This window comes from Gracilinanus agilis, chromosome 5 (genome assembly GCF_016433145.1).
Source record: "Gracilinanus agilis isolate LMUSP501 chromosome 5, AgileGrace, whole genome shotgun sequence".
NCBI classification, from domain to species: Eukaryota; Metazoa; Chordata; class Mammalia; order Didelphimorphia; family Didelphidae; genus Gracilinanus; species Gracilinanus agilis.
In genome coordinates, this window is record NC_058134.1 from 204,877,213 (window position 1) to 204,893,290 (window position 16,078).

At 42.4% G+C, this 16,078-nt stretch overlaps 1 protein-coding gene across 1 annotated transcript in view; it reads right to left on the reverse strand.

Moving 5' to 3' along the window:
• TEAD4 (TEA domain transcription factor 4) overlaps positions 1-16,078 on the reverse strand; it is a 72,866-nt gene that overhangs the window by 22,655 nt on the left and 34,133 nt on the right. Inside the window, exons 5-7 of the mRNA XM_044679092.1 lie at positions 2,774-2,838; positions 1,817-1,879; positions 1,013-1,096 (exon numbers count right to left, since the gene is read on the reverse strand). Of these exons, the coding sequence (XP_044535027.1) occupies positions 1,013-1,096; positions 1,817-1,879; positions 2,774-2,838 (212 nt within the window). The remainder of the gene's footprint in view (positions 1-1,012; positions 1,097-1,816; positions 1,880-2,773; positions 2,839-16,078) is intronic.

A 16,078-nucleotide genomic window follows, 5' to 3' on the forward strand; every position in this document is an offset into this window, starting at 1 on the left:
GCTCTCATTTCATTCTCACAACCACCCTGGGAAAAGTGCTATGATTTCACTCCAATTTCCATATGAGGAAACTGAGGCAAACAGAAGTTAAGTGACTTACCCAGGGGTCACACAGCTAGTATCTGAGGCCATATTTGAACTTGGGTCTTCCTGACTCTAAATACTGACTATACACGCTGCCACCACCACCACCACCGACGGTGCCTTTGGGGGCTAAATGAGGGCTTGGTAATGGCATGCCTGCTCATGGTGGCATGGGAGATGATTTTGAGCAGCCAGGGTGAGCAGATTCTAGGCACGATAGGGAAGCCTCAGTGCCCTGATCTGTAAAATGAGAGGGTTGGAGAAGATGACCTGTATGATAAGGTCCTATCCCCGCACCTTCCAGAGCCCCTTTCCCCACTCCTGCCAGGAGTTTTCTCTGCTCCTTTCTCCATCTCAGCTGACCAGACCCCAGGCAGAGTTAGATAAAAGGGTGATCTCTCCCAGAAATAACCCTGTTTTAAAGATTTAGCATTCCACCTCTCACCTAAACCTACAGTCTTTTTCTTCTTTTAAACCCTTTCTTTCCGTCTTATCAATTCTAAGACAGAAGAGCAGTAAGGGCGAGGCAACAGGGGCTAAGGGTCTTCCCCAGGGTCACACTGAACCCAAATTCTCCCAGGCTGGCCTTCTAGCTATTGTGCTCCTTGGCTTCCCCTAAACCACTGCAGTCCTGCAAGGGGAAAGAAGCCCCTCCAAAGGGGAGAAAAGAAGGTTCTTAAATGTTTGTTGAGTCAAACTGACTAATTCTGAAGGGCCAGGGTGTGCAACGGAACCCAAACTTCTCCCTGGCTCAAGGGACTGGACACCTTCAGGTGGGCAGGGAGGCAGGCTGGGAGAGGAAAGAAAGGGCTGTGCGTGATGGGGAAGGACACCCAGGCACTGGACTGTAGCATACACAAAGAACAAAGAACAATACACGGAGGCAAAAATTGACTACACAGTGTGGCCCAAGCAAATTCACACTCACTTTTCTGCCTCTGGAGATAACACAGGAGCAATTGTTCTCCATGATAAATACCCTGCTGTGGTCTCCAGCCCAGCAGCTGGTTGACTGGGGATTTGAACACAGAATGAGAGAGGGCAGTAAGGGGCAGGCTTAGGCAAGAGGAAACCCCAAGGCAAACAAGGTTCAGGACATGGCCTGGGGTGGTGGGTGGAAGGGGCCAGCAGCTGCGGCCTCCCCAGCTGTCCCTCAGAGGTGCCTCTAGCACAGCTGCCCTGGGGAGGAGGGCAGCTGGACCCATTAGAAGTAAGCAGGGCTGAAGGGAGCTGCGGGGGAGACACGAGTCAGGAGAGACAGTGGGAGGAGACCAGGCTGCCCCTCCCCAAGATGCTGGTAAAGGCTCTTCACTATGAGTCAGAAATCTGGCTCCCGGCACAGACCAAGATGTGGTTTGGGTCAGCCTCCTGGACCAAGGTCCGAGAACCCGAGTCTCTTAGGAACCTGGATGAACCTGAGAAGCATCGCCAGTGGCTGGCCCTGAAATGCTACCTGAGGGTGGGAGGAAGCTCCAAGATAGCCTGGGACCTCAGGGTCGGGAATGAAAGTGTTTCTTTGGTTCTGTTGCCACCTTTCTAGGTTCCTTCCCACTTTCTAGCAGTAGCATCACAAATGAGACTCATGATGACTCAATTTCAAGAGCTTCTGGGTTTCCATAGCCAAGAAAGGATAAAGAGAGATTTCCCTGAGATGGGTGATGAACAGGGTTGTTTGCGCCCAGGGTCCCTATTCACTGCTAGGGAGATACAAACATCATGGGATCCTCTTTACCTTTAATTTGGCTTGGATCTCCCGGGCTTTCCGTCGGGCCAGCACCTGGATGTGGCTAGATACCTGCAAGAAAGAAAAGAACATATTCTGTTCCTGTCCCACACTTCCCCAAGACTCTTTAATCACCTTCTCCTTATGCCCCTGTCCCTACCACCATCTTGACATTTAAACCTGACCAAATGGTTCAACAACTCTTCAGAAGGGTTGTACCATGATCTATCAATTCTGGTGTGCCAGAAGGATAAGAGAGGGAGGCCAGCTGCTACTGGCTTCTTTTTCTCCCTTTTCTTTTTTTTTGAACCCTTACTTTCCATTTTAGAATCAATACTCTGTATTGGTTCCAAGACATGAGAGCAGTATGGTCCAAGCAATGGGGGTTAAGTGACTTGCCCAGGGTCATACAGCTAGGAAGTATCTGAGGCCAGATTTGAAATTAGAGCCTCTCCTCTCTAGACTTGGTTTCTCCATCCACTGAGCCACCCAGCTATCCCCAAAACCTGACTTATTGAGCTAAGCCAAGTAGTTCAGCAATACTATGGAAGGGGTATACCAGGTTCTGCTCTGGTATACCAGAAGGATGAGAGAAAAGACAGCAGCTACTGATTTCTGATCCTAATTCTGCTGCTTAATGCTTGTGTGACTTTGGACAAGTCACTTCCTCTCTGGGCTTCCATTTATCAGTCCACTCCAACTCTAACTGCTTTGGTCTTGTGGTGTTCCCAAATTTGGAGAGGAATACTCACTCTGGCGGAGATAGGGCGCATGATCCAAAGGGATAGGGCACCTGCCAAACCCTGGCCCACAGAAAACCCAGCTTGCCTAGCACCTTGGAAAAGTCTGCCAACCCTCAGACAGGCACCATTACCAAAGGCCATTCCCCCTCCAGTGAGACACCTTCTGTCCTCTTAGGTCACGAGAGCTCAACTCCTTGCGGTGAACCAGGTCCATAGCACTCACCTGCTTCCTGGTCCGAGTTTTCCCAGTCCGAAGCTTAATGTAGCGAGCAATCAGCTCATTCCGACCTGTAGACACAAGACAACCTGCTGAGTCAAGAAAGCTTGGGGGGGGGTGGAAAGGGAGGGGGGCACAGAGGATAGGAAGTGGCAAAGCCAAGATGGCAGAGTTCTGGCAGAGCTTTAGATGATGACAAGGGGCTTAAGAGTGAGAGAATGAGAGGCTCAGCCTGCCTCCTGGGATGGGGGCCTTTCCTGGGAAGACTCCCACTTGTTCAGTGCCTTTACTCAATCATCTCTTTCATCAACTTGATTCATTTATTTATTTTTTCCCAACTACATGTAGTGACAAATTTCCACATAACGTTCCTGAGGTATATGACCCAAATTGTCTCCCTCCTTTCTTCCCTCCCTGGAGCTGATAAACCATTCAATCTGGGTTATACATGTATTATCACACAAAACGTTTCATATTATTCTTTTTTTTAAGTGAATAATCACAAAAATCCAAAACCCCAACTCATGGAAAAATTACAGAATCTCCTGTCCCAAGCCATTCATTGACTAGGGATAAAAGTTATTTTTTTTCTCTTTCTAAATTTTTTCTTTATAAGGTCTGTTTCTCTAATATCACTTAGTATTTTTTAAATAATAAATAATATCTGTAGAGTGAAAAAATAAAACCAAAACCCCAAAATATAAGCCTGAATGAATAATTGAAAAATCATATGCTTCCATCTGCATTCCAACCCCAACAGTTCTTTCTCTGAAGAGGAGAGCATTCTATGTCATAAGCCGCTCAGAGCAGGTAGCTGGGTGGCTCAGTGGATTGAGAGTCAGGCCTAGAGATGGGAGGTCCTGGGTTCAAATGTGGCCTCAGACACTTCCTAGCTGTGTGACCCTGGGCAAGTCACTTAGCCCCCATTGCCTAGCCCTTACTACCTTGGAACTAATACACGGTATTATTTCTAAGACAGACTAAGAGTTTTTAAAAAAAAAAAAAAGTCCCTTGGAATTGTCCTGGATCACTGTACTGCTGGGAGTAGCTAAGTCTATCACAGTTGATCATTCTACCATATTGCTGTTACTATCACCATCTTAATTCAGTAGTCAGCATTTATTGAATATGTCCAACATGCAAGGTGCTTAAGGAGCTTACAGAAATGAACTGGAAGGGGACCCTGCCTTGAGGGAACCTAATTACAAGGACAAGACTAAAATTCTCTCCCTATCCAGTTTGACAGTTCTTCTCCCCAATCCCTTTATTTAAATCACTACAGAAATGACACCTCTTCCAGGAAGCTTTCCAGAATAAACAGGAGGGAAGATGGCGATTTCCTCTTGGCCCAATGCTGTCATTCTTCCTTTAGCATATAATATGTGCTAATCCAGAGGTCTAAAATAAATCGATTTTTTTTAACCCTTACCTTCCTTCTTAGAACCAATACTGGGTAAAGATACTAAGGCAGAAGAATGGTAAGGGCTAGACATTTATGATTAAGTGACTTGCCCAGGGTCACGCAATTTTTGAGTCCATATTTGAACCCAGGACCTCCCAGACACCAGACCTGGCTCTCCATCTACTGAGCCACCCAGCAGCCCCCAAAATGAATCAATTAAATAAGACTCCTCAAAGGCTATGATTTCTGTGATCCCGTCCTCAAGGAGTTTACAATTCAGTTGGGGGATAGAAGATAAGACACGTCTGTGGAAAGTGAACTAGCAATACCAGGCAGGAAACAAGCACCAACAATAAGAACACAATGACAGCTCATAAGAGGGAGACCATTCTGCACTGGGAGTACCACGGAAGGCTCTATGGAGAATTTTCTGTAGAGATATCAAGGAAGAAGCAGAATATGGTAGTAGAAGGAGCCTTGGCCTTGGATCAGGAGATCTGAGCATGACTCCTATTTCAAAGGATTCAGAGCAAATTCAGAGGTTTTTAGATTAGGTTCAGAAAGTTGATTCCTTTGTGATTCCTAAGCCCTTACCACTCTTCTGCCTTGGAAATGACACTTCATAGGGATTCTAAGACAGAAAGTAAGGAATGTTGTTTTTGGTTTTTTGGGTTTTTTTTCAAGAGTTTAGCACAGTGCATGACGCATAGTAGGTACTTTAATATTTCTTTCCTTCCCTCTTTCTTCCTTCTTTCCTTCCTTCCATCCAAAGTTATGCAAGAAGGGTCAAACACTAGGTCAGTCCTCCTGGTCCACTGCTCTTTCTCCACGATCACATTGTCTTCACTTTCCTTCGATTGTTTGAATCTAAGAGGTCCTCATCAGGCCAAGGTTAGAGGCTCCTGAGCCTCGTCTTGCCATTCAAGAGCTCTAGCCTATACCCTAGTTTTCTGGCATAAGTTCTTGGCATCTATGCCTCGGAGGAGTCAGCTGCTGAGGTAAATGAATGGACTTAATGTTGCGTAGCACAGGACAAAGCCAGCATACTCCTGGCTCTCTCAGAGCTTTGTCTTCAACCTCAACTACTGCCAGGCTATCCACCTCTACCCCAGCTTTCTTTTGCCCCTGCCCTGAACTTCCCGTGAGATCCTGAAATCCCAGCATTGTCAGAATTGCTTCTATACAAAAGGGGAGATAAAGGGTGGGAAGTGGGGAAAGATTAAGAAAGAAAAAAAGGAAAACATATAGCAGGTTCCTTGTGTTTCTACTTGGTGCTGGAACCTCCTCTGTTATCCCCCTCGGGAACCCTTGGCTCCCTCACACATAAGAGGTTTATAGAATAAACTTTCCTCATAATAATGTTGGGAGAGAGTAATAAAAGCATTATTATCCCCACCTCATGGGTGATGGCGTGGCATGACTCTAAAGGTAAATGGTTATAGCTGATAAATGCCAGGTGTGGTATCTGTACCCCAGATCCCTCAACTCTGAGTACAGTACTCTTTCCACTATACAACATTAAGGGTCCACATAAAAGCATTCATTCTTCCAAGTTCTTCCCATAATCCTCACTCCAAACCTGAATACTGACTCTAAAAGAACACCGTATGAGCTTGGCTACGTCCATGCCTCCCCTAACTGTGAAGATGGAATAAGTTCATTTTAATCCATTTGTCTCCCAGAATTGGGAGAGCTCTCACCTCATAATGATCTGGTCAGTTCTAGAGAGGCCATGCCAACTCTGGGCAAAGAGCCAGCACTGGAAGACAGGACAGGAGCCAAACTGAACAGTGAACCAAAGTTGGCTCAGTTGTACCTGTATTCTTTTTCTTTTTGAACTTCCTCCATAGCCCCAGACAGGGTCCTCCTCCCTTATAATCACTAGATCTCATGTTGTAGTCTCAAAATAACACTATGTCCTGTCCCAACAGGTCATGGCCAAAGGGAGGTGAGAGCAGTTGTGAATTCTCCCCAAGGGAGTAAAATATTGGGTTTCAGTGGCTGTGCTGGGCCAAAGAGGCTCAGGGACCACACCTTCCTGTCATTTCAGCATGACAGAGGTAAACTAATCTATCACTCTGCCTCCGTTCTGGCTGACATCTAGCCCAGGCCATATGCTACTCTTCTCTGTTCTAGAGCTGAACTGACCTTTTCCTCCCAGAGAGATTTCTGAACATCTTCAGATGATACTAAGAGATCCTCTCCAGCCCTAGGATTCTCTTCTGTGGACCCCACTGTGACCACTTTCCTTTATCTGCTCCCAATAACAAAGTCTCCCTCCATGGCACTGGTTATGCTGGGGTTTTAACCCTTCTTTTCTTTTTTTTTTTACAGTTTTAAACTTACATTTATTTTTTTATTTGAAAATTTTATTTAATTAATTTAGAATATTTTTCCATAGTTACAGGAATCATGTTCTTTCCCTCCCCTCCTCTCACTCCCCTCCCATAGCCAATGAGCAATTCCATTGGGTTTTACATGTGTCACTGATCAAGACCTATTTCCATATTATTAATATTTGCACTACAGTGAATGTTTAGAGTCTACATCCCCAATGCTATCCCCATCGACCCATGTGATAAAGCAGTTATTTTTCTTCTGTGTTTCTATTCCCACAGTTCTTTCTCTGGATGTGGATAGCGTTCTTTCTCATAAGTTCCTCAGAAATGTCCTGGATCATTGCACTGCTGCTAGTAGAGAATTCCATTACACTCGGTTGTGCCACAGTGTATCCGTCTCTGTGTATGAGGTTCTCCTGGTTAATCCTTTTCTTTCTTCTCTTCTGTGTCTCATAGATAAAATACCTAAAGGTACTCCACAGTGCCCTGTTGAGGACTCTTAATGAAGTCCATAGTAGTACCTGGCTGGCTATCCCAAGGAACCTCAACAAATCTGTGATTGAAGCAGGAAAGGAACTGACAAGTTCCAGCTGACAAGAATCTCAAGACTTCCTTCCACTCGCCCTCACTTCTGTACAGATCAGTGGTTTCTAAATAAGATGGGGAGGGAGGGCAGTCAAGAAAGGGAAGTCTCTCTGACTTTGCAAAAAAGGGGATAAAAACTCAAGCATGTGTTCCTTTTTAATCCTTGCTCCTAGAAAGTCTCCTGGCCATTGTTATTCCACCAGCAATGTGCCCTCCATTTCTCCCCTGAGATCATCCTTAATTCTTCTCCCCCAGTTTCACCTGTCTGTTCCCCTTCACCCCCAATCTAATTTTTCCTGAGTCTCAGGAACTCTCTGTACCTGTAATTCCCTCCTATCAGCTTTCCTTTCAAAACTGCCATTTTCCCACTTCTAAGATGCTATTTCCATTCTACTATGCCTATCTTTGATTCCTTCCTTGATCTTATCTTCCCACCTCTCAGTCCTCTGTCCTTCCCAAAGACTTCATAAAAGTCTCAAAGATTTTTAGAAAACAAGACCTATGGAGGTTTCCTCCTAATTTAAAGTGGAGCAAATATACTTGACTACTCAAAGTTAGTTATTAAAAAGACTTTAACACATTATTTCCTGGCATGAAAGTTGGGCAGCTGCGATGGAAATGGATTCAGAATTTTTTACTCTTATTGACTCAGACCTTCTCTAGGACCATTCACCTCCTGGATTTAAGAGTACTAAATGTGCCAGGATAGAAGAGATTGGGGCAGAAGGAGATCAATTTGGTACGAGTAGCTGAGGAGAGCAAGGAAAATATGCCCTTGGTCTTTTCCCTGGCTCCTCTAGGAGGAAGAGACCTCATTCTAATGCCTCTGGATAATACTCTAGTCAAATACTCTCAAAAAGAAAAAATGTCTTTATGAATCAGAAAATCACAGGACATCAGAACTGGAAGGAACCTCAGAGCCCACCTGGTCTATCTGACCTATCTCTGAACAAGAATCTGCTCTACACCATATCTGACAAATGGTTAGACTAGCTAGTGTTTGCCTGAAGACTTCCAGTGAGGGAGAATCCACTGCCTTTGGAAGCAGTCAGTTCTACAATTTTACTTTTTTTGGCAATTTTTTTATTTTACAAATTTATTGGCAAATGTTTTCTTATATTAAGCCCAAATTTGCCTCTTTACAATTTCCATTCATTACTCAGCCAAGCAGAATAAGTCTCATACCTTGTTTCAAAGGGTTTTTTTGTTTTTACATCACTTCCGTTTTCCCCCATATTCCCTCTTCACACTCTTCCACTTCCAATTAGCTACCTCTTATAACAAATAATTTTATAAAAAAGAAAGAAAAATTGGCAAAATTAATTATTACATCAAAAAAATAGGACCATAAATAACATATAAATGATTTTGTACATATATACAAATATCTAGATCTAGGTAGGTTTGCTTGTGTGTGTGTGGTCATATAGATAAGAACAAGAGGAAATTCTCTCAGTGGTTCAAAGAATTCTCTGCAGAGGATCAATGGGAGCCTGTGGGAAAGAACTGCCCAAGATGTGTAGACATGGACAGGTTGGGATGTCCACTGACAGTAAGACCCTCCATCCTAATGAAAGAAGGTTCATTGACCTGTATAGGGCTAAGGACTGGCCTGTGATTTCATTGGCGTGAGGGAACATCCTCAACCATTGAAGGGCAACACATTTTCTGCAGCTTACAGTATTAGAGTTGCCTTCAGCACATAAGTGACTTGCTATGGGTCCACTCCAGTGTGTTTCAGAGATGAAACCTGAACCCAGGTCTTCCTAACTTTGAGGAAGGCTCTTTTTCTACTAGGTCCTGCTCCCTCTCTCCAGTACCTTGAAATGTGGACATAAGATAAAACTACCTTCAGATAAGTCCATAACTTAAATATAAACATAAGAACTTCCTTAAGGACAAGAAATACGCAGTTTTCTTTAGGAACATTTTTGGAGTTCTAACCTCTTGAGCCACAGAAGTCTTCCTGATACCGAATCTAATTCAGTACGGCTGCAATTTAAATCTGTTCCCTCTTCCATTTTTCTAAGCAGGTCTTCCTTACATCAAAGACCATGAAATCTAATCAGCCACACTCAAGACCATAAAAAGAGACCGAGAAGGGCTCCTTTAATGGAGAGCAAAATGCTCCAGCCTCCAAAAGATGTGGGATTATGTACAACTTAAGTAAGATCATCCATTTTCACCTGACTACACTAAAGAGAGATCCCTGGGGAGGAAGTAAAGAGAGTGAAGCTAGTGGTCAAAGACCATGGGGGTGGGAAAAGAGCCCAGCCTGGGGAGCAGGGGTCAGAAATTCAAGGTTACTGCTGAGGCCAGCGAGTTAGCTGGGCATGACTGAGCAGCAGGTGTCCTTAGTTCATCCCCAAAGAAGAGGCAGGGTGTGGCTAGGGGAGACAGTACTGCCAAGCCCCTGGCCCATCTGTCAGAACACAAGTGGCCACTAGTCCCGGAGGCTGGAGAGCTCATCTCTCTGGCCCCCACCGTCTCACCACAGACCAAAACTCCAAGGACAACTGCAGGTCCCACAGAGAGAGCCATGAGCTCCCTTATGGAAGGGAACAAGGGAAGGCAAGGCCACTGGGTTCCATTTTCAGCTCCGCCTAGGGATATCCTCATAAATATCCTCATAAAAAGTACCTATAATATACTTCTAAGTTAATCAGCATTAGTATTATTATTATTAACACTTTCTCCATCATTTTCTTAAGACTAGACAAAATAAAAATAATTTGTCTTTTTTTTTTTTTAATCCTTACTCCCATCTTAGAATCAATACTATGTATTGGTTCCAAGGTAAGAGCTAGGCAAATGGGGTGAAGGGACTTACCCAGGGTCACACAGCTAGGAAGTGTCTGAGGCCACATTTGAACCCAGGACCTCCTGTCTCTAGGCCTGGAACTCTATCCACTGAGCCATCTAGCTGCCCCTAGCACTGTATCCTTATCATTTCACTCCTGACTGACCACAACCCAGGTACGATCATTACTTTAGATCATTTCCACACCACACCTAGCTCCTCTTCATGACTCCATATAGAGTTCGTCCCCACTTGCCATTTCTCTCTATGTCACTGTCTAGAACAATACCTTGAAGTCTTTCTAGAGCTTTTCCTCCCCTGACCCACATGTCTCAGTTCCTCTTTTTTGTATCTCAGACCAGCCCCTTTCCTGTATGATTTTTCACCTATAAAATTTGCCATAACAGGCTGAGATATCTTGAAGCACCACCTCACTCTAGGCTAGAAGCAAACCTCTCTGTCAGTCTTTGGTTCATTGTAACCAGAGACATCCGTCATTGCCAGCAATGGTCCCCTTTATGAGCACTAAATTTAATCACTGCAAATTGGGTCTTCCAGGGAAGGAAGGAGGCTAGAATCAGCTTTCAGTAGTTTAATCCCTCTGCTCCTCCCCAGTTTACCTTAATGGGGATCAGTTGGAGTAATTAACACATCTAGGAAAGACTAAGAGACCCTAATAACCGTGCCAGTGTCCTGGGGAAAAGAAGCTGCTTCTCCGTGTATTTTGACCTGGTCTTCCAGCATCCTTATCCAACATCCATCCTCCTCTGGCTCCCTCCTCTAATAGGTGAATTCCCTCCTGGAACTATGGTGTTGAGAAAGTGCCCTGACCATCTCACACCACTCCTCTCCCTTTTCTGCTCCCCAAAACTCTTCGGACTTCGTTTTTTATTATGTGTACTTTCCCTCCAAGCCCTCAATCTTTTCAGCTCCCTTTTATGGGTCATTTCCCCCCATTTGAATGTAAGCTCCTTGAGGGCAGGGACTTTTTGTTTGTATCTGTATTCCCAGGGCTTAATAAATTCTTATGGATTTCCCAGTGTTCCAGGAAGACACACATAGTCTCTAGTAGCAGCTGGAGACATTCAGATTAAACCAGAAGACAGACATCTTAATGGTCAAGTCAGAGGAGTGGACAGAGCACTAGGCTCGTCAGACATTTACTAAGTGTGTGACCCTGGACAAGTCATTTAAATCTCTGTGAGGCAGTTTCCTCCTCTATAAAATGAGAGAGTTGGACTTGGTGACCTCTAAGGTCCAGCTCTAAATCTATGATCCTCTGATCCTTTCCTGAGTCTACTAAAGAACAAGGGATATAGGGGCAGCTGGGTAGCTCAGTGGATTGAGAGTCGGGCCTAGAGACAGGAGGTCCTGGGTTCAAATCTGGCCTCAGACACTTCCCAGCTGTGTGACCCTGGGCAAGTCACTTGACCCCCATTGCCCACCCTTACCACTCTTCCACCTATGAGACAATACACAGAAGTTAAGGGTTTAAAAAAAAAAGAACAAGGGATATATAATCCTCTTAGTGTAATTTAGCCAATTCAAATGTCTCACCAGGCTTTACATCAAACCCAAAACATCCTAGTCAGGTGGCAATGACGAGTTCCAGTGATATTAAAGGGGGGTGGGGGTGGAGAGAAGACTTTGTACAGAGAGAGAAGAAAGAGAGAGAAGAGGAGGCAGAGAGACAGACAGAGAGAGACAGAGACAGAGAGAATGAATGATAATAGTTCAATGCCTCTACATGGATAATGATGTTAATGATGATGTTATATCTAGATCTAGATAAGTATAAGAATTGGTTGCATTATTCAAATTCTCACAGTATATTTCCATTGGGCTGGAACCAACTACTATATTTACATAAATAAAACTTTGAATAAATTTTAATACAGCCCACAGTGGAATACAGTGGAAATCTTCAATGGGCTCCCAGGTGGGAAAAGGTATTGCACTTATTTTTTCTGACTCTAGAGGGCAGAACTATGTATATTTTCATTCAATATAATACATTTCTAACAATTAAAGTTGTCAGAAAATGGACTGGGCTATCTCGTGAGCTAGTAAGTTCCTTTTCATTTGGAAGAGTTTGAGCAACTAAAATTTCTAAAATGCAACTAAAGAGTCCTCAAGGGAAAGATTCTACCTCTAAAATCATACACTAATAAAACAGAGAAGGCCAATGAACTGAATGTGCATTTTTAAAAATTAGAAACTTGAAAAACAAAGCCAAAATAAGCACAAAAGAGAAATTATTGAAAATTAGGGAGAAATAAATAAATTGAAGACAATGGGAAGGATAAATAGGCAACTAGACAGATCAAGTACTAGTCCTGTGACCTGAGTTCAAATCCAACCTTAAGACAGTCTCTACCTATGTAGCCTCTATCAGCCTCAGTATCTTTATCTGTAAAATATAGATTATAGTACCTTCCTCCCTGGATTGTTGTCAAGACAAAATGAGATATTTGTAAAATACTTTGAAAATCTTAAAGTACTATATGCGTCTGCTAAGTATTATTTTTTTAAGAGCTGGTCTGTGAAAAGACAAAGTTGCTATCTTTAGCTAATGTGATTTTTATTTTTTGTTTGTTTTTTAAACCCTTACCTTCCATCTTGGAATCAATATTGTGTATCTGCTCCAAGGCAGAAGAGTGGCAAGAGCTAGGCAATGGGGGTTAAGTGACTTGCCCAGGGTCACACAGCTGGGAAGTGTCTGAGGTCATATTTGAACCTAGGACTTCCCATCTCTAGGCTTGGCTCTCAATCCACTGAGCTACCCAGCTACCCTCTAATGTGATTTTTAAAAGGAGAATAAGACCAAAACTACAAAATAGCAAAATTAACAAAAATAAAACCATAAAAGTAAGAAAAAAACAATTTTCAGAATCTACTGTGCATAGTTTTGTGCTAACAAAATTGAGAGACAAAAGAAAAAGAGAATATAAAATATCTAAATTATCAGAATAGAGAAAAGACATCTTAAACAATTCAGTCACAGGAAAGGAAACAGAATTAGCAGTAAATGAACTACAAAACAAGCAAACAAAAACTCACTTTTGGTCCCGATAGATTTACCAAACTTGATTAAACTTTTAATACAAATTTTTATTTGTATTTAAATTTAATTTTGTTAATAAACAATTAACAAAATTAAATTAATTTAAATTTAAAGAAATTTAACACAAATTTAGTTTTTAAAAACTAAAAGAAAAAAATAAATAAAACAAGGGAAATGTCCACACAGTCAAAAAGGTATTTGTTGGTTTGGCTTTTTTTAAACCCTTACCTTCTATCTTAGAATCGATAGTATCTTATAAGACAGAAAAGTAGTAAGGGCAAGTCAATTAGGGTTAAGTGATTTGCCCCAAGTCACACAGCTCGGAAATATTTAAGGTCACATTTGAACCCAGGACCTTCCATCTGCAAGTCTAGCTCTCCAATGGTACCAATGGTATTTGTGAAGTTCTGACTGAAACCAGGGGCTAGACTAATCATTTCTGAAGAGTTCCCTCTCTGACCAGGATTTCTTTCAGTTCCAGGGTAGACCCTTGGACTGAGAAACATGCATCAGTGAAAATGAATTCTGGAAGAGTTCACCTTTTTTCAGAATTCTCCCTTTATACCCACCCCCAGACTAGAGGGTCTTTGAGATCCCTTCCAATTCAAGAGCTATACTCCTCTAATCACTAAGGTTCCTTCTAATACTAATAGTTAAAGATTCTAGCACCAGGACAAGGATCACAGTCAGACCAAAGCAACATCTCTAAAGTCCTAGGGGCAGGAAGGGAAAGAATGTGATTTAGAAACAAAAAGGACTTTAGAAGTCATCTAATCCAAACTCTTCAATTAACAGATGAGGAATCTTAGACCTGGAGTGGTTAAGGGATTTGGTCAAGGAAATACATCTGGTAAGTAGCAAAACTGAGATTTAAACCCAGATTCTCTAATCAGAAAAAGTCCAGAGCTTTTCAAGGTGATGGAAGCATTTTAGAGAGTGATAAAGACCATGGAAGCTGACTACAGATGTGGAGTGAGACATATTTTCCAGACATGGCCAATGGGATCATTTATTTTGCTTAATTGAATATTTTTGTCAAAAGGAAAGGTTTCTATTGTTGGACATTGGAGTGTGAAGGAGGAGGGAATGAAGAGTCATTGGGAGGTTGCATTGATAAAGTTTTGTTTTTCTTAAGATGATTTTTTTTAAAGAAAAATAGAGTAGAGAAACAGAAGGATGAAGTCATGAAGACAAATCATTTCTCAGAAATTTAGAAAATGACTCACAGAGAAGAACAGGAACCCCACAGAAGGATGAGGATAACCCTCCTACACAGAGCCATCACAGTATAGATCACTGAAATGAAAAATCAGGAGATCTAGGCTTAAGTCTCAGATTTTTCCAGTGTGGTCCAGCTATGGGACCTTAAGCCAGTCACTTCCCCTCACTTTCCTCATCTACAAAATGAAAGCATTGGATTAGATGAATTTCTCAGCTCTAAATCTATCATCTATGACTTAGTGACTTCTAAGTCTATTTCCAGCTGTTTCTTAAACCTGGAATACCGTCCCCCTCCCCTTTTTTTCATCTATAAAAGCATACTCATCTCCTTCAAGGCAAGTTTAAATCTCAACTGCTCCATACTTTTCTGACAATCCTGCCTTTGTCCCCCTTTCACTTCTCACCCAGGTAACTGTGATGCCTTTTTGTTTGATCATTTTTCAGTCATATCCAAAACTCCGTGACCCCATTTAGGGGTTTCCTGGCAAACATACTGGAGTGGTTTGCCATTTCCTTCTTCATATCATTTGACAGATGTAAAAAGTAAAGGAGGTGGGGGGAGGGGGGGAAGAGAAAACTATCTGAGAAGCTAAAGAAGAGAGAGAGAAAGAGGGACGTGACAGAAAAGTAGGAGGAGAAGGCACTGGGAAAGGGTAGAAAGCAGGACAGCTTCCAGAAGAAGATCAGCTCTTTGGCAGCAAGGCCAGCCTGATCCCTACCTCCATCCCAGGACCCATCACATCCACACAGCAGTGAGTTCAGGTCTATATATATATATCTTATCCAGGCTGGCCATACGCTGTAGTCCCTGCCTTGGCACTCTCCAAAGTCTTGTAAGAAGAGAAGAAGAGTGGGAGAAGAGAGGATAAGCCAATGTCTGGGGTCCACTGGAGTCTGTGCACATGGAGGACAGGTGCAGCAAGGGCCCAAGATAGGTCAACAGACACCACTGGACACTCCACCTCCCTGGGCAGGCAAAGTGCCCGACCAGCTATAGAGAGAACTAAATGAGGAGGCAGAATCAAAGGAGCCTGGGGGAAGGGGAAAGCTTGCAACTCTAGACTCCCTCAAGAAACCTGCCTTCTCCTTCCCTGTCCCCCATCTCGCTTCTTCCATTCCTTATTTCAGTTCTTCTATTTCCTTTTCCCTACTTCCCCACAATTCCTTGGGTCTTTCTCTTCTCTCTCTCCTACCTCTCTGAAATGGGGTTGTATTCAGAGCATTATTCTTCAGAGTTAGAAGATCTGAATTCAAGTTCTGGCTTTGATGCTTACTAGTTATTGAACCCTAGGTAAAGTCTCTTGCCTGAGCATTAGTTTTTCATCTGTAAAATGGGAGTGATAAAATTCTTACATTCACAACATAGCAGGGAAATTTTAAAATCTTAGATTTGTACATCTTAGAATACTATAGCATTCTAACCCACTGCTCCTGCTACTACTACTATTACTACTAATAATAATAGTTGACACTACTATTACTAATAATATTACTAATAATAATAGTACTATTAATGCTACATAAGACTAGTAATACTATTTTACTACTACTACTTATATAATAGTATTATTAATACCACTATTGCTAATACTATTAATATGACTACCATTATTAATACTATTATTACTACTACTATTATACTACTAATAATAATACTATTAATAGTAACTAGTATTACTATTATTACTACTACTATTAATAAAATATTGTAACTTTTTGCGGTGCTGTAATCATACTAGTTTGGAGCATTGCCTTCAGTTTTGGGTACCACTGAGAAAGAAACAAGTTGATAAACTGGAGGTTATCCTGAGGAATGCCTCCAGAACAGCAAAGTCCCTTGAAATCATGCTTTATGGGCATCATTTGAAGGAATTATGAATGTTTAATCTAGAGAAGAAAA